General features: G+C 36.6%; 1 protein-coding gene across 1 annotated transcript in view; it reads left to right on the top strand.

Moving 5' to 3' along the window:
* The window catches only part of SGCZ (sarcoglycan zeta), a 1,155,154-nt gene that overhangs the window by 1,077,762 nt on the left and 52,627 nt on the right, over positions 1–24,765 (top strand). Inside the window, exon 5 of the mRNA XM_074383946.1 lies at positions 6,059–6,181. Coding sequence (XP_074240047.1) covers positions 6,059–6,181 — 123 coding nt within the window. The remainder of the gene's footprint in view (positions 1–6,058; positions 6,182–24,765) is intronic.

The raw sequence follows: 24,765 nt of genomic DNA, 5'->3' as shown, positions 1-24,765 counted from the left end.
AATGGAAGAAAAATTGGTGACATACAGAAACACTTTTAGAGACAGAAAAACACAAATCAGACGGAAATTATGATGTATTTCTTTAAAGTTCCACAGACTATACCTTCCTCTCCTGCTTCCCCTTCCACCTCCTACACTTTTTCCACCTCAGTAACCCCTGAGACAGCAAGAGCAACACCTCTCTGACCTCCTTTTCACTGTACTCAATGTGGGGACAGTAAGAATGAAGACCTTTGTGATAATCCATTTCCACTTAATGCATGGTAATTTTTTTTCTATTTAGTAAGTAGAAATAGTGAATATTTTGATATACTTTTTCTCGTTTTCTTACCATTTTTTGGCTTATTTTACTATAAGAATATAATATGCATTTAACATATAAAATATGCATTAATTTACTGTTTATGTTATGAGTAAGGCTTCTGGTCAACAGTAGGCTATTAGTTGTTACATTTCTGGAGAGTCAAAAGTTATAAGCAGATTTTTCACTGTGTGGGTGGTTGGCGGCTCTAACCCCTGCATTGTTAAAGGGTCAACTGTACATACTCTAATACTGCACAGTAACCCACAGCTAAGCCTCAGAAAATTGTTTTTTGAGTGTAGAAGACCTGTACAAAACATACACCATGAAATACTATGCAGCAATAAAAAATGATGACTTTGTGTCCTTTGTAGGGACATGGATGAATCTAGAAACCATCATTCTCAGCAAACTGATACAAAAACAGAAAATCAAACATTGCACGTTCTCACTCATAGGTGGGTGTTGAACAATGAGAACAGATGGACACAGGGAGGGGAGCATCACATACTGGGGTCTGTTGGGGGAGGAATAGGGGAAGGACAGTGGGGGGTAGGGAGGCTGGGGAGGATAACATGGGGAGAAATGCCAGATATAGGTGACGGGGGGTTGGAGGCAGCAAACCACATTGCCATGTATGTACCTATGAAATAATCCTGCATGTTCTGCACATGTACCCCAGAACCTAAAGTGCAATTATATATATATATATATACACACACACACATACACAGACATATATATGTACATAAAATAATCAGCATCATTTTTACTGATTCCAAAATCCTAGAAACAAGGTAATTGATTATCAGTAGAAAAGGATCACTGTCATATATTTATGTAATAAAACATACTGGTGAAGAGGAGTAGATCAGAGCTGCATGTACTGAAATGTGTGAACTTCAGAAACGTAATATTCTGTGGGGGGAAAAAAACTTTGTCGCTGGAAAATACAAGTAATATATAGATGTGTGTGTATGCGTAATGCAATGAAGAAAATAATTTCAAGAATGCGTACATAAGTGGTAGAGTTACAAAATGGAAGTCATCAAAATTTATTTCATGGTAATATTGACCCTTCTGGAGCTCCCTGAGGATAAGGGACATGTGATTCAGAAAAACTAAACAGCAAGGATTTCACTTATGTTGGTAATAATAGCTATTTCTTTGGCTGGATTTTGGATAAAATTCCTTCAACAATTTTTATATGTATATGTTTTTACTATTTTTTGAAAAAGCAAGAATAAATGATAGGAATTATGGGTAAGGGAAGGATAAATGAGACAAAAACATATACAGGATGAAGAGTAGTAGAATTCATCTCTTTTAATATGGAGTTACTGAGTACAAGACACTGGACTAGGCCCTGAGGTTGGCAGAGAGCTACAGGTCTGCAGATTCAAGGATGAATGTAACATTTTCGGAACTTCAGATTTCATATAGCTACTTTATTTAATGGAAGGAGAATGGTTACTCATCCAATTACAAATAGGGTACAGGTCCCAGGGGGCTAGTGGGGAGACTTACTTCCGGAAGGATTCTGTGAGGATGGGAAATGCCAGAGTCTCCCAGTCTGGCTTGGTCCTTTCCCTCTGTTTCTGCTTTTGTTCCTCCTCTTCTCCAGGACACTCACAGGATAGTTTCCACAGTGAATTCTTAATGACCAGCATAGGGTAAAATAAAAGAAATCACAATGTGTATTAGTCCTTTTTCCCACTGCTAATAAAGACATACCTGAGACTGGGTAATTTATAAAGAAAAAGTAGTTTAATGGACTCAAAGTTCCGCATGTCTGGGGAGGCCTCACAATCATGGCATAAGGCAAGGAGGAGCGAGTCATATCTTACATGGCAGCAGAGAAAAGAGAGAGAGCTTGTCCATGGAAAGTTTCCTTTGTAAAACTATCAGATCTCGTGAGAATTCTTCACTATCATGAGAACAGCACAGGAAAGACCTGCCCCTGTGATCTAATTACCTCCCACTGGGTACCCCCTACGATATGTGGGAAATGTGGAAGCTACAATTCAATATGAGATTTAGGTGGAGACACAGCCAAATCATATCACATTGTGTATTTATATTTATATTTCATGAAAGCAACTTGTTTTGTTTTAAATTTGGTTTTTTGTTGGTTGATTGGTTGGGCCTATGGCAATTCTAAATCAGAAATTTCTGAATATAGAGTTTAGTTGACAATTTTGAAGCTTTTGTTTTCCTTGTGGAAATTTTGAATCTTCTAGTAATACTATTCTTTGAGGCCTTGAAAATACTGAAAAACATCTAAGGTTATAGTTATATAGAAAGAATGATCATGTTACATTTGAGGAAGACACACTAAAGACAAGCAGCTGCATCCATTTTTATCTTTGTTTGGTTTTCTTTGAATTACTGCTAAATAGTACCAACAGAAATCTTTAAAATATATTTTTGAGACTCTTTGAAGATTTTTATATAATAGAATAAAATTTTTCAATTCATATGTTTGACCAATGTAATGTAGAAAATACAAAGACCAGTAGTTAAATTACTGCGTTCTTTCTCCTTGTCAGCCAAAGATGACTTTGGCTATTGATTAAGACTGCAACAAATGTGAATGTTAAAAAAAAAAAAAAAAAAAAAAAAAAAACGATACAGCCCTTTCCAAGAGAAACAAGAAACTGGCTTCTGGCTTCTGGTTGTCCTTGTTGATGATGGTGCTTTTTTTTTTTTTTTTTTTTTTTTTGGAATGCATATAGAACATTGAAAAAAAACTAGAGAAAATATTTGCACGTATATCTAATGGAACTTTTAATGGAACCTATTTTTTTATTACATCTTTTCTTTTTTTCTTACCAATTATCTTTCCTCTATCCTTGACTTCTCTTTATTGATAGTGAATTTGTTGGCATAAACTTTCTCAGAGATTTTCTTAAGGAAGCATTTGATCTTGGTACTTTAGTTAGCAAGTTAGTGTTTAAGATGACTGAGAAAACATAGCACCCCCTGTATAATCCCATCTCCCATGATCTACTTGTTAAGGAATCAGAGCTCCTTACCCAGAATCAACTAGACACATTGCTTTCCTGCAACACTGGCAGTGTCATTGGTGGAGTTAAGACTGAAGGGGGCTTGGTTGCTCCTTTGAGCAACTGAATCCTGCCATGACTTAGCTTAGAGAACATGTGATGTTACATGAAAACCGATTAAGTAGCACAATGCATATTGGAATGTAATAAAATCAGTTTCATAAAGCCTTATATATTAACTTTAAGCATAAATATCCCTAATAATTGACTATATCCCCAAGAACATAACTTGTGTTATTTTCTTTTTACAGAAAAAAGCAATGTATGTAAATGAAATATGTTCAAAATTATTTTCTGATTTGAATGTTTACTATCAATGCATCGTTAATTGCTTGTAATTTTGCCTTCTGTCTTTATGCTAATAAGATGAATAAAGTGTAGTCTGCAGCATTAATTTTTATATCTATTTTTCAATTGGATGACTGCATGCATTTATTTATGGCTTAGATGTATCTCATCTATTCTAGGTGCATAAATATTTTCTTGTTTGCTTATTTGCCTTTGTTTATTTACATTTAATGAATTAAGATTTTACCTCACTTTACCATATCCAGACATCACTTCATGTATTTTTCTAATAGTTTATATGTCACACAATATAGCATTTTTATGTTAATAAAGTATCTTTCATGTAATGACATTAAGTATTATGCCAAAAAAAGTCTTGCTATTATGTGTGTGTGTGGGTGTGTGTATTTAATGTGATCTAATATACTTCTATGCCATTAAAGTCAGTGATATGTTTTGCAAATCAATTATTCTCAGCAACCAAGTATATTTGAAGGAAGCAATGTAGTGTAAATATGGAGGTTTTATGTGTAAAGTATCTCTAATATCTTTCAGGCAGTTCAGGGTTACTGTATGCCTGAGTCCCTCAGAAGAAGTCACATGTATTAACACATTGGCCTCTGGCACAGTTTTTTGAATATCACCAAATAGTTGGATTGCTGTGGCTCATTGTCTTTTATGGCACAAAATAGGAAGATTAGGCCATGATTAGAAGAAATCACACTCAAGTGAATACAAGCTGTTGAAATAATGTTTTCAAGATCATACGCAACAACTAAGACCAAGAACAATAGGTGTTTCGTGGTTTCCATATTTTCATTAAATTCTTTAAGGAAGGTCTTTATTATAACAATCTTAAAAAGCATGAATTACATTTTAAAAATCTGTTACTTTGAACTTGACAGCCTATAAGCTTAACATTAGTTTTAATCTTACTTAGCATAATTGGAGCTTTTCAAATTTTTGGTGTGATCTTGGAAGCATGTAATTTCAGAATATTAAAAAAACTTATATTTTCTATATCCTTATATATTATATATTATATATATATATATCTATATATATATATCTATATATATATCTTCTATATTATCTTATGTATTTTCTTACTATGGTTTTAAATTATTTTTTCTCTTGTTTAATTCTCCTCAGGAGCTATGATGTGAGGAAGGAGTGATTTTTTTGCAGCCTATTGGCTAGCACTGAAAGCAGTGCTGAGATGGGGTTAGGGACCAAAGAAGGGACAAGAGCTTAAGTGAAGAATTCATTCACCTATTTAATGTTCATCTACTAGTGCTACTAGAAAGCAGATACAGCTCTAAATTTAAGGATATTTTGGAATACAAAGATGATCTCCTGCTTTGAGTTCCTGGGTGTTGTATATCTAATAAATAATGTGAATACATAAAGATGAATGAAAAGAACTCTGCACATGTGATTCCTACTTCCCTGATTCAGCTGCATTCTATCTGATAAAAGCTTTTTATATAAATAGAAGAGGAGGGGTGTGTCATATCTTAATAGGATGGGGAACTATGGATCCATATGCCAAATGTGTTATGCCAAAAGAAAAAAAAATGATATTATGGGAAGATCAATTACCCCTGTGCATTGTCTCAAATTTCGTCTTCCTCAGTTAATATTCATCTTCAAGGCCCAGTTAGGTTTTCTTCAAAGCCTAATACTCAAACAAAGTATGTTTTCCAAATATGGAAGCTGGATTTGAGTTTTGCATACAGATTAGTTTGTAGAGTTGGCTGATAAGTTGATTTTGTAATTACTTTTATTTAATACAATTTTTCAATAAATCAGGAAAATTATTGATTGGGAGATACATTAGGGAGCACTAAGAGCTATATATAATTTCAAGATATACTATAAGTGGATTCAAACTCAGTTATATTAAAGGGTAGAAAACATCAGTATTAGAATCAATGAAATGTAGAGTAACTAAAGGTTCATAATTGAATAATGCTTAACAAGTCCCCTGTGATGTAGCAAGCATGGGTACTATTGTCTGCACTGCAAAGGGGATGCATGAGACTCATTGAGTCCACAAGTACCTATTAAATATCCAGTAGATGCCAGGTATGATGCCAAGTTTTCAGCCTGTAAAGAGAATAAAGCAAACATTGTCTCTTTTTGTGGGAAGTGCTCCTAACTGGCCAAACTCACACACTGTGTCAGACATCTCAGCTCACATATATGCCTAACCAGTCTAGCACAGAAATATGTTACCAAATTAGCCTCCTGAAAGTGGTAAAAATTTAAAAATACTAACTCTGATGCAAAACATACAGCAGAGATAAATAATATATGCATTTCTATTCTTTTTCCAAATAAAATACATGTTAATGGTTTCCTGCACACCAGTTTCATTTTAAAACCTTTCTTCTGACCATAGGAGCTGATGCTGTGGAAGCTCAGTGTAAAAGATTTGAAGTGAGAGCCAGTGAAGATGGCAGGGTGCTGTTTTCTGCAGATGAAGATGAGATTACCATTGGGGCTGAAAAGCTGAAAGTTACAGGTATGGTAGATGGAGTTCTTGGAAGATTGTTTACTTTTTGAAAGAATATACAACTGCACAAGAAGCTACTTAATAAGATGGAAGATTCCTAGGCCTAAAATAGAGTCTTACATAATTACAATGTTTGTTTTTCAAATAGTCTTCAATGGAAGGCACCAGTTGTGGTTGTAAAAGAGAATGTAAATACTAACAGCCTTAATGGCTAAAGATAAAACTCTCAGGTGGAGGTAGGTGGAAGAAAGTGATATGGTGGGGAGGGGTAGAAATGAAGTGCAAATTCTGAGTAAAAAGGGCTAACAAATACTACTTTGGGAGTATTATTTTAAAATAGAAGACTTGTAAACTAAAAAAGGAGTGAGTCACATCTTACATGGCAGCAGGAAAGAGAGAGAGTGTGTGCAGGAGAACTCCCCTTTATAAATCCATCAGATCTTGTGAGACTTATTCACTATCATGGGAACAGCACAGCAAAGACCTTCCCCCACAGTCCAATTACCTCCTACTGGGTCCCTCCCATGATATGTGAGAACTGTGAGAGCTACAATTCAATATGAGATTTGGGTGGGGACACAACCAAACCCTATCACAAAAACAATGGATATTTTTTTCTTTTTTTTTTGAGAAGGAGTTTCATTCTTGTTGCCCAGGCTGGAGTGCAATGGGGTGATGTCAGCTCACTGCAACCTCTACCTCCAAGATTCAAGCAATTCTCCTGCCTCAGCCTCCTGAGAAGCTGGGATTACAGGCACATACCACCATGCCCAGCCAGTTTTGTATTTTTAGTAGAAATGGGGTTTCACCATGTTGGTCAGGCTGGTCACAAACTCCTGAGCTCTGGTGATCCACCTACCTTGGCTTCCCAAAGTGCTGGGATTACAGGCATGAGGCAGCAAAAATGGAAATTTTAACTTTAGAATGAAGTAAGGGAGAAAGTTATAATAAAAGTAAACAAATTCATTTTATATAGAGTTCATAATTATCCTCAAAGGTATGTAAGTTAGAAACTAATACAATGCTCATATTATTTAAGAGTCATTTTTATAATATTCGAGTCATTAAAGTCAACCACCAATTTAAATTAAAATTTTTATAAAGTTAGAAGTGGGACCAAGACTGGGGAATAATTTGATGACAATTTTAAGTACAATCTCTTGTGAATTACTTGATTCACAACCACGACAATTTTATTTTGATAACATATTTAACAATCCCTTGAAAGTACCCCAAGAGGTCTACATTTTAAAAACCAAGAAGAAAACAATAAAGTATATTTGACTTAGTTTCCCTAACTTGAGTTTGGAAATAGAGCATGGGGTATCTCTTCATATTTATTTGGGTTATACAGTCCTGTGGGCCATGTGAGAGCAGTTAACATGGCCATTGAAGAACATCAACTCTGTCCTTGGGCTGTTTGGGTTGAATTCTGGCTCTACCTTTGAATGTATTCAACTCTCGATGCCTCTGATTTTCCCTTATCTGAATGATTGAGATGATAATAATCTTAGTGTTCAAATTAAATGCATGTGTATGCATTTGTGTGATGAGAATGTGCTCAGTACATAATGAAGAGGTTGTGTTGGCTCTTTATATTTATTAATGATGATAATATTGATACTGCAAATGTGGCTGACAAGAGGGCCTATGTTTATTTCAGGAAAGGTGTGTTAAACTAATGCAGGAACAGAAAGCCAAACACCACTTGTTCTCTTTTACAAGTGGGAGCTATAAATGATGAGAGCACATGAACACATAGAGGGGAACAACACGATGGGGCCTGTCAAAGGGTGGCAGATGGGAGGAGGGAGAGGATCAGGAAAAATAACTAGCAGGTACTAGATTTAATACCTGGGTAACAAAATATCTGTACAATGAACTCCCATTGCACAAGTTTACCACTGTAACAAACTTGCACATATACCCCTGAACTTAAAATAGAAGTTAAGAAAAAAAGGTGTATTGGCTGGACATAGTGGCTCACACCTGTAATCCCAGCACTTTGGCAGGCAGAGGTGAGAGAATTGCTTGGTTCAATACTGGCCTGGGCAATATAGTGAGACCTTGTGCCTATACAAATATTTTAACAATTAGGCATGATGATGTGTGTCTGTAGTCCCAGCTACTCAGGAGGCTGACGTGGGAGGATGACTTGATCCCAGGAGGTCAAGGCTGGAGTGAGCCATGATCATGCCAGTGCAGTCTAGCACGAGTGACAGAGCCAGATCCTGTCTCAAATATAAAATAAAATAAAAAGATGTGTTATGAAATGGTGATGAAACTTAGCAGGGATTACTGAATGGGGATCCTGACTGGGTATCCCCTTGCCTGAATCAAATCCCATCACCCTTACTCCAACCTCTGTCCCTCCTTTCTCTTGGGAGTGTGTTCTGCTGAGAGGGTGGAGCCTCCACCATGGGGTGAGTGTTGAGGCTGGCCCCCATGAATATTTGCCTGCATCATGTTAATTTTTCTTAAGACTTCTTTGGCAGGTGAGGAAAGGAGACATCTATGGAAAGTACTGATTGGCTTTCTTGAGTCCTGAGTTAGGAGAGCAGGGACAAAAAGAGAAAGAGAGAGTTCTGTTTGCCACAGAACATAGACAAATCAGAAAGGATATTGGTTTTAGGCCCCTTAGCACTAACATTTGAATTGCTCCTTGGTGAGTAAGTGAGGTGCCCTAGGGTAGAAATGCCTTCAGGGGAACTGGGCAATATTAATAATCTTTGAACCTTGGTAATGCCTACTGGTCATCACTCTTGAGACCAACGTAATCCTGAGATAAATTTTTTAGGATATTACACATTTATCGAAAGTTTATTTTATCCATATTCAGGTATTCTTACTGGGTAGTTTATAATAATAAGTAAAGGGAGATTCTAGAGCTCCTGGCACATTTTACAATCTCATGAAATTTTCACTTCCTCTGATGTTTCTATTACCTTTACCTGTCTCATAATGGTTTCAGTGAAATAAGGGTGGGTAGTCACATTCATTTTCTTCTTTTGCTTAGTAGCCTGGATGCCATCCTTGAATTATTGCTTGGACTAAGTGCTTCCTTAGCCCAAATAGGTGAGAAAGTGCTTCCTGAAAAATCTGTTTTTCTGCCTTTTAATTAAGTACCTTAAGGCAGTTATCTTTTCTTTCTCTCTTGTTCTATCTCTTTTATGTCTGTCTCTCTCTCTTCTTCTTCTTATTGCTTCTCCTTTCGCACCCCATGTGTGTATAAAATGTGTCTGTGTGTATGTGATATGTGCATGAGATTTATGTGACTGTATGTACAAATGGATAAATGTTTCACACTGTTCTTATTTCATTGTTTTTTTCTCTCTCAAACATATGCACATAGTCTTGCATTTATTCTTTACAATGTTCTTGATTGATCTATATTTTCCACTTATCTCAGATACCACTAACTAATTAGAAATCTGTGTCATATACTTTCAGATGATCTTAAGTAATAAAATTATAAGCAGATTATTATAAAGGGTTGAAACATAACACTTCGAATGAGAGAAACACCAACAATCTATGAGAGTACCTTCAGCAAACAATGTCAACTTTTAACCTGATACGGATGTACAGGAGGCTAAACATTGTTAACAAATAAATGCTAAATTAGAGAGTATTTCATTTGATTAGAACTCTCCTCACTATCCAATCACATTTCTGTGTCTTGTAGAAGAGCTCATTTGCCACTCACACACCCTAGAGACACAAACACACACATAGGTACATACACATACTAATTCTTGCCAGCCTTTACTCCTTTACCAGAATAGCAGATATTAACTTTATAGCAGCTTCATTCATTCCTATGATACTCCTTAAGGAAAGAAAAATAAAAATATCAAAGGCAAATATAATTTAGAATTTCACATGCTTAAAGGAAAAAAAAATGTGCATAGCATAGCATGCAGTTTTAGGGCATTGAGATTGATTAGTAACCTCATATATACTTTAAAGAAGTGTTTGAATCATTTGACAAATAACAGTACAAAAGGACATTAACCCCAGAGTTCTCCATATAAATTAGATAGCTATGCTGACAGGACTTCAAAGTTACATGTGATGAAAGGTGTGTGTGTGAAGTTTATTCTAGAATTTCAAATTTGTGGCACAAACATTTTCTATTAAAGCAATCTTTATTGGAATTAAAATGGATCCCTTTCAGCTTTATGTTTTTTGAGCAATGCCATTTTATAAAGGAACCTGACTTTCAGGATGATGACAGTCGATGGATTCATTTACACAATGAGTGTGTCTGTACATCTGAGGCAAAATCAATTATGACCGTTATCATTCACAGGTCTAGGTAGCTCATGATATTTAAATTCACTCTACCGACAAAGCTGCAGGAATTTACCTGATACATTCCAGTACTCATGGGTTCAGGGGGACAAAAGTAAAATGGTGAACACATACCTGAACATGTCCACCTACCAATACCCCATCACCGTAAAGAGCAGTCACATGCTTAAGGTTTGTAATTGTTTACTCTTGACATTACTTGTCTTGTACAGTAGAAGTTTGCTTAAATCTAGTATAATTTTCCTTATTTGACCTTAAGATGCTCTCTCTGTATCACTGAATATATAGGAGGTTTATACTTCAGCTCACCTATGCACAATTGAAAACTTTATTTTTATTTTGTATTCCATACTGTTGGCCAAAGGTATGACTTAATTCAATTATCTTTTGAGACCTAGTCAACAACAACAGCAAAAAAGGAATAAACCTTTACACACAGAAGTCTCTTAAATTTAGTGCTTTCAGGCAGAATCAATCAACTGCAATCTGTGGTTTCATTCGTATTCCACGTAGTATATTAACTTTAGAAAACAAATTTCACAAACAAGCCACTCTGCTGTAAAAAGTGGAAGACTTTAGCTGTGTAAAATGCTTTTGTGATAAATTAAAAACTATTAGTTACACTTAGAGCTAGACCTATTTTTTTCTGTGATGTAAAAGAGGACAATAGCTAAATGTACCAAGAGAAAGCATATCTATTTTTTGGACAGTGGCAATTAAAACTGGCAACCTGAAAGAATAGTGAAATCCAACCTTGCATCCACCCAGTGCCCTAGTGTTTGTTTGGAAGCCGAGAATATCAGTCCTTTGTCTCTGTTCTAATTGAATGATTTGAAGTCTAGACAAGTTCGAATGCTTGTCTGATAACAGAAGAAAGGATTTTCTGAAGAGCTGTCTTTTAAATTAAACACCATGCTTCTGACTTAGAGTCAGTATCTCCTGGTTTGTTTTTATTAGTTCATCTTCTACATCCTTGTTCTTGTCTATTAAATTGGCACATTGCAATGGGGTCAGCTTTGGACTCAACCTTTCTATTAGATAGGCCATTGTTCCTCTTCGCTGTCCAAATGCCAAGAATGGGGTAACACTCAAGCAACAGGATGGAGCTGCTTTGTCCGAATAACCCAGGAAGAAATGTGATTAGATTAGGTGCTTAGAAAAGTAACATGCAATAATTTCTTTTTCTCTGAGGAAGCATTAAAGTTTGTAGACCTGGATCAGTCACTCAACTCCGATTTCTAGCTGCTTTTTAATTTACTGAGAATAATAATTTCTAACACACTAAATATTAGTACCACCCCAGCTTCCCCTCAAGTCTCCAGATGAATCATGATTTCAGGTTTTGAGGTGTATAAATAATAAAGAATGCCATCTTCACAAATAAGCTATTTTCTGTAAGCACCTTACCAACAGTCCTCTTAATGAGTTATTTTTAAGCTTTATTTAAATGTTTCATATAATTTTGTGAAAGCAAAACTTCTTGAAAATATAATTAAATAACAGGTGAAATGGGAGAAAAGTCATAAAAGAGGACAGTTTATTCCCCCACCTCTACCCACAGCCACCAAAAAAGTCACCATATCAACTCATTTCTTCTCTGTGTAGTGGCTTTAAAATTGTCCATTTGAGGTTGAGTTTCTCTTGTAGCTTTAGTTCTTAGACCCACAAAATCTCTTGGAGATATAATTTATCCTGACATTGTATCAATGAACAGTCTGATTTCCTATATATCATGTTAAAAACATACATTACTGGCCAGGAATGGAGGTTGATGCCTGTAATCCCACCACTTTTGGAGGCTGAGGGCAGATTATTTGAAATCAGGAGTTAAAGAGCAGCCTGGCCAACATGGTGAAATGCCGTCTATACTAAAAATAGAAAAATTAGCTAGGTGTGGTAGTAGGCACCTGTAGTCCAAGTTACTGAGAAGCCTGAGGCAGGAGGATCACTTGAACCCAGGAGGCAGAAGTTGCAGTGAGCCAAGATCCTGCCACTCACTGCACTCCAGCCTGGGAAACAGAATGAGACTTTGTCTCAAAATAAACAAACAAAAACTATACATATAGAATATGGCATACAAGCTTGCTTGCAGTTACTTTGCCTCTTTGCTGGTCATCATTCAGGGCCTGGTATTTGCACCTGATAGCTGCCCATGCAGATGTCTTATGGTTTCCAAATATCCAGCCTCCAGTAACAGTGAGTCAAAATCCTCTGATGACTTGAATCTCTCCACTGTGATGGTTAATACTGAGTGTCAACTTGATTGGATTGAAGGATACAAGGCATTGTTCCTGGGTGTGTCTGTGAAGGTGGTTGCTAAAGGAGATTAACATTTGAGTTAGTGGAGTGGAAGAGGCAGACCCACCCTCAATCTAGTCAGCTTTTATAGCTATTTTATACATTGTTGAGATTGCATTACACAGATACCTAGCTAATCTAGGATAAAATTCCTATTTTAAGTTCAATTTATTAGTAGCCTAAATTACATCTGCAAAATCTCTTTTGCTATGTAGCCTAATATATTCACAGTCTCCAGGATCTAAGGTATGAACATCTTTGACAGGGACAAAGAGGTTATTGTGCCTACCATACTATACAAGGTAGAGAATTTTTCTAGCCTTGTCTTGTCTTCTATTAAAGGAGCATTATAAGAGGCACTTACCACATACGGTTTTGATGAAGGAAAATAAAAAGGCATGCGAAAATAACTTAGGACCAAACCTGGCACAGTTTTGGTATTTGATCATACTTTTTTTACCAAGTGGTATTTTAAAATGACATTATGTTCTTAGTTGCAAAAGAAACACTTGTGCAGAAAAAAAAAAAAAAGTTGGACTACAGATGAAAAAAGAAGGAATTTGAAAGTATAAAAAGTGGGAATTGCATATTCAATATCAGAATATAAAATGGTACTCCTTACTGGGTATTTAGAAATATTTAAGGTTTCTAGAGAAAATATAAAAAGAGGAATACAAGATGATGGTGATATAACTACATAATACTAGTTATATCCCCATAATACAATAGCTCAAATTATATGAATTATATTTTCTCTCACATAACACTGAAGACGTAGTCACCTGTACTAGAGAGCAGGAAAAATGCTCAGTCAATGACAGGGACATATCAAAAAGACATACAAGCCAGTTTAGAGATGTTCCCTTGGGCTGAGCATGCACACACACATACACACACACACACACACACACACACACACACACAAATGGATATAACATATAGAATAGATTATGTTAAATATGTCTATATAGTATATATAGACACACATACATATATATATGGATAACTTTAAATAATGTTATGTGCTATATAATGTTCAGTCAACAGAGGACAACATATGTGATGATAATCCCTGAGGTTATGAAGGAGCTAAAATTTCTTATCACCTAGTGATGTCTTAAGTATCATAAGCTCAGAGCACAACATATTACTTCTTTGTTTGTTATGATGTCACTGTAAACAAACCTCCTTTGCAGCCAGTTCTATGAAATTATAGCACATACAATTATGCACAGTACGTGATCCTTGATCATGATAGTAAATATTATGTTACTGGTTTATATATTTACTATAGCATGCTATAGCTTTTATCATTATTTTAGATTATACTCTTTGTATTTATAACAACAAAAGTTAACTGGGAAACATCCTCAGGCAGGTCCTTCAGGAGGTATTTCAGAAGAAGGCATTTTTATCATAGGAGACGTCAGCTTCATCTGTGTTATTGTCTCTGTAGACCTTTGAGTGGGACAAGATGTGGAGGTGGAAGACAGTGATACTAATGAACCTGATTCTTTGTAGACCTGGGATACAGGGTATTTTCTTAAAAAGAAAAATGTATTTTTTTTTAAAAAAACTTTAAATAGAGAAAAGCTGATATAATAAGATCATAAAAAATAGTTCTGAACAGCTATACATGTTTGTGTTTTAAGCTAAGAGTTTGGAAAAGAGTCAAAAAGTTTTTAAAAAGTATATAATGTAAAAAAGTAAAAAGTTACAGTAAGTTAAGGTATGGCTGAAGAAAGAAACAAAAATATTTTTAAATAAATTAAGTGTGGCCTATGTCCCCAGTGTTTATAAAGTGTATAGTTATGTATAGTAAAGTTCCAAGCCTTCACATTCACTCACCACTCACCCACTGACTCATCCAGAGCAACTTCTAGTCCTATAAGCTTCAGGACTAGAAGTGCTCTATACAGGTAAACTTTTTTTTTTTTTTTTTTTTTTTGTACTTTAAGTTCTGGGGTATATGTGCACAACATACAGGTTTGTTACATAGGTATACACGTGCCATAGTGGTTGGCTGCATCTGTCACACTGTCATCTATATTAGGTGTTTCTCCTAATGCTATCCCTCCTCTAGATCCCAACTTCTGACAGGCCCCAGTGTGTGATATTCCCCTCCCTGGGTCCATCATGTGTTCTCATCACTCAGCTTCCACTTATGAGTGAGAACATACATTGTTTGTTTTTTTGTTCTTCCGTTAGATTGCTGAGAATGACGACTTCCAGCTTCATCCATATCCCTAGAAACGACACAAACACATCCTTTTTAAGGCTGTATAGTATTGCAGGGTGTATATTTGCCACAATTTCTTTATTCATTCTATCATTGATGGCCATTTGGGTTGCTTCCAAGTTTGCTATCATGAACAGTGCTGCAAACATACATGTGCATGTATATGTTTTATAGAACTTTCTATAAATTGAATGATTTATACTCCTTTGGGTATACACCCAGTAATGAGATTGCTGGGTCAAATGGTATTTCTTGTTCTAGATCCTTGAGGAATCACCACACTGTCTTCCACAATGGTTGAACTAATTTACACTCCCACCAATAGTGTAAAAGCATTTCCATTTCTCCACATCCTCTCCAGCATCCATTGTCTCCTGACTTTTTAATGATTGCCATTCTAATGGGAGTGAGATGGTATCTCATTATGGTTTTGATTTGCATTTCTCCAATGACCAGTGATGATGAGCTGTTTATTATATGTCTGTTGGCTGCATAAATGTCTCCTTTTGAAAAATGTCTATTTATATTCTTTGCCCACTTTTTGATGTTTTTTTTTGTAATTTTTTCCTATAATTTTTTTTATAAGTCCTTTGTAGTTTCTGGATATTAGCCCTTTGTCAGTTGGGTAGACTACAAAAATATTCTCCCATTCTGTAGGTTGCCTGTTCACTTTAATGATAGTTTCTTTTGCTGTGCAAAAGCTCTTTAGTTTCATTAGATCCAATTTGTCTATTTTGGCTTTTGTTGCCATTGCTTCTGGCGTTTTAGTCATGAAGTCTTTGCCCATGCCTATGTCCTAAATGGTAATGCCTAAGTTTTCCTCTAGGGTGTTTATGGTTTTTAGGTCTTATGTTTAAATCTTTAATCCACTTTGAGTTAACTTTTGTATAAGGTGTAAGGAAGGGATCCAGTTTCAGCTTTCTGTATATGGCTAGCCAGTTTTCCTAACACCATTTATTAAATAGGGAATCCTTTACTCACTGCTTGTTTTTGTCAGGTTTGTCAAATATCAGATGGTTGTAGGTGTGTGACATTATTTTGGAGGCCTCTGTTCTGTTCCATTGGACTATATGTCTGTTTTGTTACCAGTACCATGCTGTTTTGATTCCTGTAGACTTGTAGTATAGTTTGAAGTCAGGTAGCGCAATGCTTCCAATTTGTGTGTGTTTATATATTTTGCTTAGAATTGTCTTGGCTTTGTGGGCTCTTTCTTGGTTCCATATGAAATTTAAGGTGCTTTTTTTCCAGTTCTTTGAAGAAAGTCAATGATAGCTTAATGGGGATAGGATTGAATATATAGATTACTTTGGACAGTATGGCCATTTTCACAATAAAGACAATAAAGGTTTTTCCTAACCATGAGTATGAACTTTTTTTTTTTTTTTTTTTTTTTTTTTTTTTTTTTTTTTTTTTTTTTTTTCCTAACTGTGAGTATGGACTTTTTTCCTAACCATGAGTATGGACTTTTTTTGGTAAGCTATTAATTGCTGCCTCAATTTCAGACCTTGTTATTGGTCTATTCAGGGATTTGACTTCTTCCTGGTTTAGTCTTGGAATAGTGTAAGTGTCCAATAATGTATCCATTTCTTCTAGGTTTTCTGGTTTATTTCCACAGAGGTGTTTATAGTATTCTCTGATGGTAGTTTGTATTTCTGCGGCATTGGTAGTGATATTGCCTTTATCATTTTTAATTGCATCTATTCAATTCTTCTCTCTTTTCTTCTTTGTTAGTCTGCCTAGCAGTCTATTTGTTGATCTTAAAAAAAAAAAAAAAAAAAAAAAAAAAAAAAAAACTCCTGCATTCATTTGTTTTTTCAAGGGTTTTTCTGTGTCTCTACCTCCTTCAGTTCTGCTTGATCATAGTTATTTCTTGTCTTCTGCTGGCTTTTGAATTTTTTGTACTTGCTTCTCTAGTTCTTTTAATTGTGACATTTGGTTGTCAATTTTATATCTTTCCTGCTTTCTCTTTTGGCATTTAGTACAATAAATTTCCCTGTAGACACTGCTTTAAATGTATCCAGAGATTCTGGTATGTTATGTCCTTATTCTCATTGATTTCAAAGAACATCTTTATTTCTGCTTTCATTTTATTATTAATCTAGTAGTCATTCAGGAGCAGGTTGTTCAGTTTTCATGTAGTTGCATGGTTTTGAGTGGGTTTCTTATTCCTGATTTCTAACTTGATTGCCCTGTGGTGTGAGAGACTGTTATGATTTCTGTTCTTTTACATTTGCTGAGGAGTGTTTTGCTTCTATTTATGTGATCAATTTTAGAATAGGTATGGTGTGGTGCTGAGAAGAATGTATATTCTGTTGATTTGGGGTGGAGAGTTCTGTAGATGTCTACTTGGTCCACTTGGTCCAGATCTGTGTTCAATTCCTGGATATCCTTGTTAATTTTCTGTCTCATTGATCTGTTTAATATTGACATTGGGATATTAAAGTCTCCCACTATTATTGTGTGGGAGTCTAAGAATCTTTTAAGTCTCTAAGAGCTTGCTTTGTGAATCTTGGTGCTCCTGAATTGGGTGCGTATATATTTAGGATAGTTAGCTCCTCTCGTTGCATTTTTCCCTTTACCGTTATGTAACACCCTTCTTTGTCTCTTTTGATCTTTGCTGGTTTAAAGTCTGTTTTATCAGAGACTAGGATTGCAACCCCTGCTTTATTTTGCTTTCTATTTGCTTGGTAAATATTCTTCCATCCATTTATTTTGAGTCTATGTTCGTCTTTACATGTGAGATGTGTCTCTTGAATACAGCACACTGACTGGTCTTTACTCTCTATCCAATTTGCCAGTCTGTATCTCTTAATTGGGGCATTTAGTCCCTTTTCATTTGAGGTTAATATTGTTATGTGTAAATTTGATCCTGCCATTTTGATGCTAGCTGGTTATTTTGTCCATTAATTGATACAGTTTTTTCCTAGTGTCAATGGTCTTTATCATTAGGTGTGTTTTTGCAGTGGCTGGTACCAGTTGTTCCTTTCCATGTTTACTGCCTCCTTTAGGACCTATTGTAAGGAAGGCCTGGTGGTGACAAAATCTCTCAGTGTGTGTTTGTCCATAAAGGATTTTATTTCTCCTTTGCTTATGAAGCTTAGTTTGTCTGGATATGAAACTATGGGTTGAAAATTATTTTCTTTAAGAATATTGAATATTGGCCCCCACTCTATTCTGGCTTGTAGGGTTTCTGCCGAGAGATCTTCTGTGAGTCTGATGGGCTTCCCTTTGTGGGTAACCTGACCTTTCTCTCTGGCTGCCTTTAGCAATTTTCCCTTCATTTCAACCTTGGTGAACCTGATGATTATGTGTCTTGGGGTTGCTCTTCTTGAGGAGTATCTTTGTGGTGTTCTCTGTATTTCCTGTATTTGAATGTTGGCCTGCCTTGCAAGATTGCAGAAGTTCTCTTGCATAATATCCTGAAGAGTGTTTTCCATCTTGGGTTCATTCTTTCCTTCACTTTCAGGCACATGAATCAAATGTAGATTTTTCTTTTTACATAATCCAATATTTCTTGGAGGGTTTTCCCATATTGTTTTATTCTTTTTTCTCTACTCTTGTATTTTTGCTTTATTTCATTGAGTTGATCTTTAATCTTTGATATTCTTTCTTCTTCTTGATCAATTTGGCTATTGAAACTGGTGTATGTTTCATAAATTTCTCATACGGTTTCTCCACTCCATCAGATTGTTTATATTCTTCTCTAAACTTGTTATTCTAGTTAGTCTTTCATCTAATTTTTTTTTCAACATTCTTAGAACATGCTCCTTTTGCTTGGAGAAGTTTGTTATTACCTCCTGCTGAAGCTTATTCTGTAAATTAATCAAACTCGTTCTTTGTCCATTTTTTTTCCCTTACTGGTGAGGAGTTGTGATCCCTTGGAGAAGAGGCATTCTTGTTTTTGGAGTTTTCAGCCTTTTTGCACTGGTTTCTCCCCATCTTCATGGATATGACTAACTTTGGACTTTGTGGTTAGTGATCTTTGGATGGGGTCTCCGAGTGAATGTCCTTTTTGTTGATGTTGAAGCTATTTCTTTCTGTTTGTTAATTTTTCTTCTAACAGTCAGGCCCCTCTGCTGCAGGTATGCTAGAGTTTGCTGGAGGTCCACTCCAAACCCTGCTTGCCTGGGAATCAGAAATGGAGGCTGTAGAGCAGCCAAGATTTCTGCCTGTTCCTTCCTCTGGTAGCTTTGTTCCAGAAGGGTACCTACCAGATGCCAGCCAGAGCTCTCCTGTGTGAGGTGTCTGTTGGCCCTTACTGGGAGGTGTTGTGTATCTCAGTCAGAATACACGGGGGTCAGGGAGCCACTTGAAGGGGAAGTCTGTCCCTTATCAGAGCTCAAACACTGTGTTTAGAGATTCACTGCGCTCTTCAGAGCTGCCAGGCAGGGGCATATCGGTCTGCTGAAGCTATATCCACACCAGCCCCTTTTCTTAGGTACTTTGTCCCAGGAAGTTGGGGGCTTTATTTTTAAGTCTCCGATGGGCTGTTGCCATTTTCAGAGGTGTCCTCTCCAGTGAGGGCATCTAGTGATGTCTGCCTGCAGCTGCTGAGCCGCATTGGACTTTGCCCAATTTGAGCTTCCAGGCCACTTTGCTCACATACTGTGAGGTTGAAATCACCTAGTTGAGCCTCAACGGTGGCAGATGCCCCTCCTGCCACTTAGCTTGAAAGTCCCAGGTCAAGCTCAGACTGCTGTGCTGGCTGTGAAAATAATAAGCCAGTGAATCTTAGCTTACTGGTCTTCATGGGGTAGGACCCACTGGGGCCATTTGGCTCCCTGGCTTCAGCCCCTTTTCCAGGGGAATGAGCACCTCTGTCTTACTGGCATTTCAGATGCCTTTGGTGATGAAAAAAAAAAAAATGCTGTGGCTAGCTCTGTTTCTGCCCAAGCGGCCGCCCAGTTTTGTCCTGGAAACCCAGGGCCCTTGTCGTTGTGTAGCTACTGGAGGGAATCTCCTGGTCTGAGGGTTGTGAAGACTGTGGGAAAAGCATAGTATCTGGGCCCAAGCGCAGGGAACAGTCTCTCATGGCTTCCCTTGGCTAGGAGAGGTAGTTCCCCATTCCCTTGCGTTTCCCAGGTGAGGTGATGCCCCACCTTGGTTCGGCTCGCTGTCCTTGGGCTGTACCCACTGTCCAACCAGTTCCAATGAGATGAACCAGGTAATTCAGTTGGAAATTTGGCAATCACCCACCTTCTGTGTTGATTTTGCTCTTAGCAGTACACCAGAGCTGTTCCTATTTGGCCATCTTCCATTTTTGTAGTCTTTTATATCATTATTTTTATTGTACCTTTTCTATGTTTAGACATACAAATATTTACCGTTGTGTTACAGTTGACTATAGTGTTCAGTACTATAACATGGTATACAGCTTGGTAGCTTAGGAGTAATAGGCTATACCACATAGCCCAGGGTTGTTATATTTATGGTAAGTAAACTATATGATGTTTGTACAATGGCGAAATCACCAAATGATGCATTTCTCAAAACATCACCCTGTTGGTAAGCAACACATGACTGTGTATTTATACATATGTGAGTGTATATGTATATATAAAACATTTTATATACATATAATGATAATAAATTTGATTTGTTAAATAAAATCAAAATCTTTAACTCCATATTGTTATAAATAAATAAATGTTTTTAGGATAGAATGCCAACTAAAAATGTACAAGAAAATCATGGGATTAGAAAAGCATCATTTCACAATCATCTGATTAATATTGATCTCAGGCAAATATATCAATGACTGATAACACTAATGGAAGACAGTGATATGAGACATGAATTTTTTCATATATGCCAAGCACATTTTCTAAAACATTAATTTTAATAAATGGAAAAGTAACTCCAGTGGCAATCTGTGGCTGTCACCATCTTACACAACAAGTGAAAGGAAACACCACCAGTCATGGGCCAAAGAGACATCAGGCAACATCTGATAGGATGTTAAAGAAAGAAAAAATAACTTCTATATTGGACAAAAATATGTAATTTAAGCATTAGCCTAAAGATATTTAGCACAATCTGAAATTAAGAAAAATTTTGCAAGATATTAAGGTCACAAATCAAGGAAAAACAAACTTTTGAAGGAAACTGGACATTTGACAGCTGTGTATATATACCACATGATTCTAAATTGGATTCATTGTCCACAGAGTGCATTACCGAAACAGATGGTTTTCTAGTTAACATTTCTTTGTAGCAAACTACTCCAAAACAGAGTGGCTGTAAAACAATGATGGCATTTATTTTGCTGCAACCTGTAATTTGAACAGGCTTCAGTGGAGATAGCTGATCTCTGCTCCACTGGGCAACAGCTGAGACAGCTCAGAATCTGGGGACTGGTATTATTTGAAGACTGGTTCACCCCCATGCTTGGAAGTTGATAACAGTTGTCATCAGAGACCTTAGATAGGATTGCCTGTCAAAACACCTACATGTGGCCCATCCAGGTACCTTAGATGCCTTAATTTATGGTGCCTGTGTTTGAAGAGTAAGCCTTCTCAGAGAGAGAGAGAGGAGTAAGCTGTATCAAATTTTCTGAAACAGCCTCTACCATTTTGTAAAAGGAGTGCTAAAGAACTCAAAGACACGTTTTAAAGCCAATCAGATTTAGCAAAGTTTGAATGAGGCCCCAAAAACTACACAAGAGTTTTAAAAAATCATGCATATGCTTTGGAAGGCTGAGGAGGGTGGATCACAAGGTCAGGAGATGGAGACCATCCTGGCCAACATGGTGAAACCCTATCTCTACTAAAACTATAAAAATTAGCTGGGCATGATGGCAGGCACCTATAATCCCAGCTACTCAGGAGGCTGAGGAAGAAGAATCTCTTGAATCTGGGAAGCAGAGGTTGCAGTGAGCTGAGATCGCACCACTGCACTCCAGCCTGGCAACAGAGTGAGACTCTGTCTCAAAAAAAAAAAAAAAAAAAAAAAAAATTATTCGTATGACTTTTCTTTAGGTTTAAAATTGTTTCAAACAAACCAAAAATTGGAATAACATTATTAATAAACCACAGGTGACATATGTCAAAATACAAAAAGTATTCCTCACATGTGTTTTGATCAGCTTAGGCTGCCATAACAAAATACCATGAAATGAGTGGCTTAAAGAACAGAAATTTATTTTCTTATAGTTCTAGAGGCTAGAAGTTCGGGACCAGGGTTCCAACATGGTCAGGCCTGACAAAGACTCCTTACTAGCTTGTATACAGCTGCCTTGTTGCTGTGTCTTCATATGTCAGAGAGAGACAAAGAGAAGAGAGAGGAAAGAAGAGAGAAGAGAGAGGAGAGAGAGAAAGAGAGGGAGTGAGGGAGATGGAAGGGGTAGGGACCCAGTGTAGAGAGACCTGGTGTGGCTTCTTCTTCTCATAAGGGAATTAATCTCATCAAGAGGGCCCCATCCTCATGTCCTCATCTAAACCTAATTATCTCTCAATACACCATCTCCAAACTCAATCACGTTGAGGTTTAGGATTTCAGCGTATGAATTTAGGAAAGGCACAATTCAGCCAAGGTAACATGGTAAAATTGTATTGAACCTTGAGAAAATTAAAATCAAGTATACGAAATTAAATTTCAACCCTTTGAAGACCTAAGGGGAAATAAATTACATAGCGTAGGTTTGTAGCTCTCCGATAGTATGGCTTTCATATGGTGATAAATCTCTGAGATTCTAGACATATGGATGGCTATGTAGTCCTTAGCCTATTTCCCTTGAATATCAGTTGCGTTGGTAGGGGGTGTATAGTAGCTGAATTACAAACAGTGGAAGATTGTGGTACCTGTCAGTGACTGAAACACAGGCCTTTTTTGCTATTGAATGAAAGAGGATCCTGCAGTTTGGGTCCATTTTATTTCTCCCTTTGTTCTCCTTCTCAGTGACAGTATCAAACCTATTGTCACTTTACTCTGTGGGATGTATCATTTCATTGCTGCAATAGAATCTCACTCCCAATTACTCTGGCAGGTTAGATAACTCTAATTTTTCTAAGCCTTGCACTGATGTTCAGAGGTAGGCTGGAGCTCACTTTTTTGACAAAGTCAGAACTTTTCTCTGGAAGAATTTTTGAATAGGCTTACATGACAAGATTTGTCTTCAGATTAAAATCCAAATCCTGACTTTATGGGGGAAAGTACGACCTAAACACTGATTCTAAACTTTTATTTTGAGATAATTTAAGTGTACATACAGTTGTAATAAGTAATACAGAGAGAATCTGCAACATCCACCTAGTTTTTCTCAATGGTAACATTGTATAAAACTGTAGTACTGTATTACAAGTAGGATGTTGCCATTGATGCAGTTGAGACACAGAACAGTTCCATCACTGCAGGCATCCCTAGGTTTCCACACTCACTTTCCTCCACCCTCATGTTAACCCCTGACAATCACTTATTTATTCTTCTTTTCTAGAGTTTTATTTTTTTAAGAATGTTACATTTAGAATCATATGGTAGTTACTTACTTTTCCAGATTTTGTTTTTCACTTGGCATAATTCCCTGGAGATTCATCCAAGTTTTATATATCAATAGTTTCTTTCTTATTTTTGATTGGTAACCTACAGTATGAATGTATCACAGTTTATTTAACCGTTCATCCATTGAGGAACATCTGAGTTGTTTCTAGGTTTTGGCTATTATGATCAATGTTACTATGAACATTGTATACAGTCTTTTGTGTGAATTTTTTTTTAATCTGAGATAAATATCTAGGGGTATGATTGCTGGGCCATATGGTGGATGCAAGATTTGTTTTATAAACTGTTTTGCAGAATGATTACAATACTTTGTATCCTTTCGTGCAATAATTCAATTTCTCCATCTCTTCTGCAGTCTTGGTGTTGTCATTATTTTGTGTTGAAAGTTGTATAGTGATACGATAATAGCTGTGTAGTGATATTTCATTGTGCTTGAAAAGACAGGGTCTTGGCCAGGCGCGGTGGCTCAAGCCTGTAATCTCAGCACTTTGGGAGGCCGAGGCGGGTGAATCACGAGGTCAAGAGATCGAGACCATCCTTGCCAACATAGTGAAACCCCATCTCTACTAAAAATACAAAAAATTAGCTGGCCATGGTGGCATGTGCCTTTAATCCCAGCTACTCAGGAGGCTGACGCAGGAGAATTGCCTGAACCCAGGAGGCGGAGGTTGCAGTGAGCCGAGATCGCGCCATTGCGCTCCAGCCTGGGTAACAAGAGTGAAACTCCGTCTCAAAAACAAAAACAAACAAACAAACAAAAAACAAGACAGGGTCTTGCTATGTTGCCTAGTATGGTCTTGAACTTCTGGGCTCAAATAATCCTCCCAGCTCCTCCACCCATATAATTGGGACCACAATCATTTGCCACCTTACCTGACTCATTGTGCTTTTAATATGCATTTCCCTTATACCTAATCACATTAAACATCTTTTTATGTGTTTATTTGCAGCCATATATTCAGTTCAGTAAAATGTCTATAAATCTTTTGCCCATTTTCTAGTTGAATTGTTTGTGGTTTTTGTTGTGGTTTTGAGGTCCTTTTCATATACTCGGTACCAGTCCTCTGTAGGATATAAGGTTTGCAAATATTTTCTCCTACTCTCATAGCTTGTTTTCTTAGTCTCTCAGTCAAGTCTTTCATGAGACAAATTTTTAAAATTTTTAGGAGGTCTATTGCACTATTTTTTTTTTTATTGCATTTTAGGTTTTGGGGTACATGTGATGAACATGCAAGATTGTTGCATA

Source organism: Saimiri boliviensis, chromosome 13 (assembly GCF_048565385.1).
Source record: "Saimiri boliviensis isolate mSaiBol1 chromosome 13, mSaiBol1.pri, whole genome shotgun sequence".
Lineage (NCBI taxonomy): Eukaryota > Metazoa > Chordata > Mammalia > Primates > Cebidae > Saimiri > Saimiri boliviensis.
The sequence above is the reverse complement of the archived record's forward strand: the minus strand, read 5'-3'. Positions and strand labels throughout refer to the sequence as shown.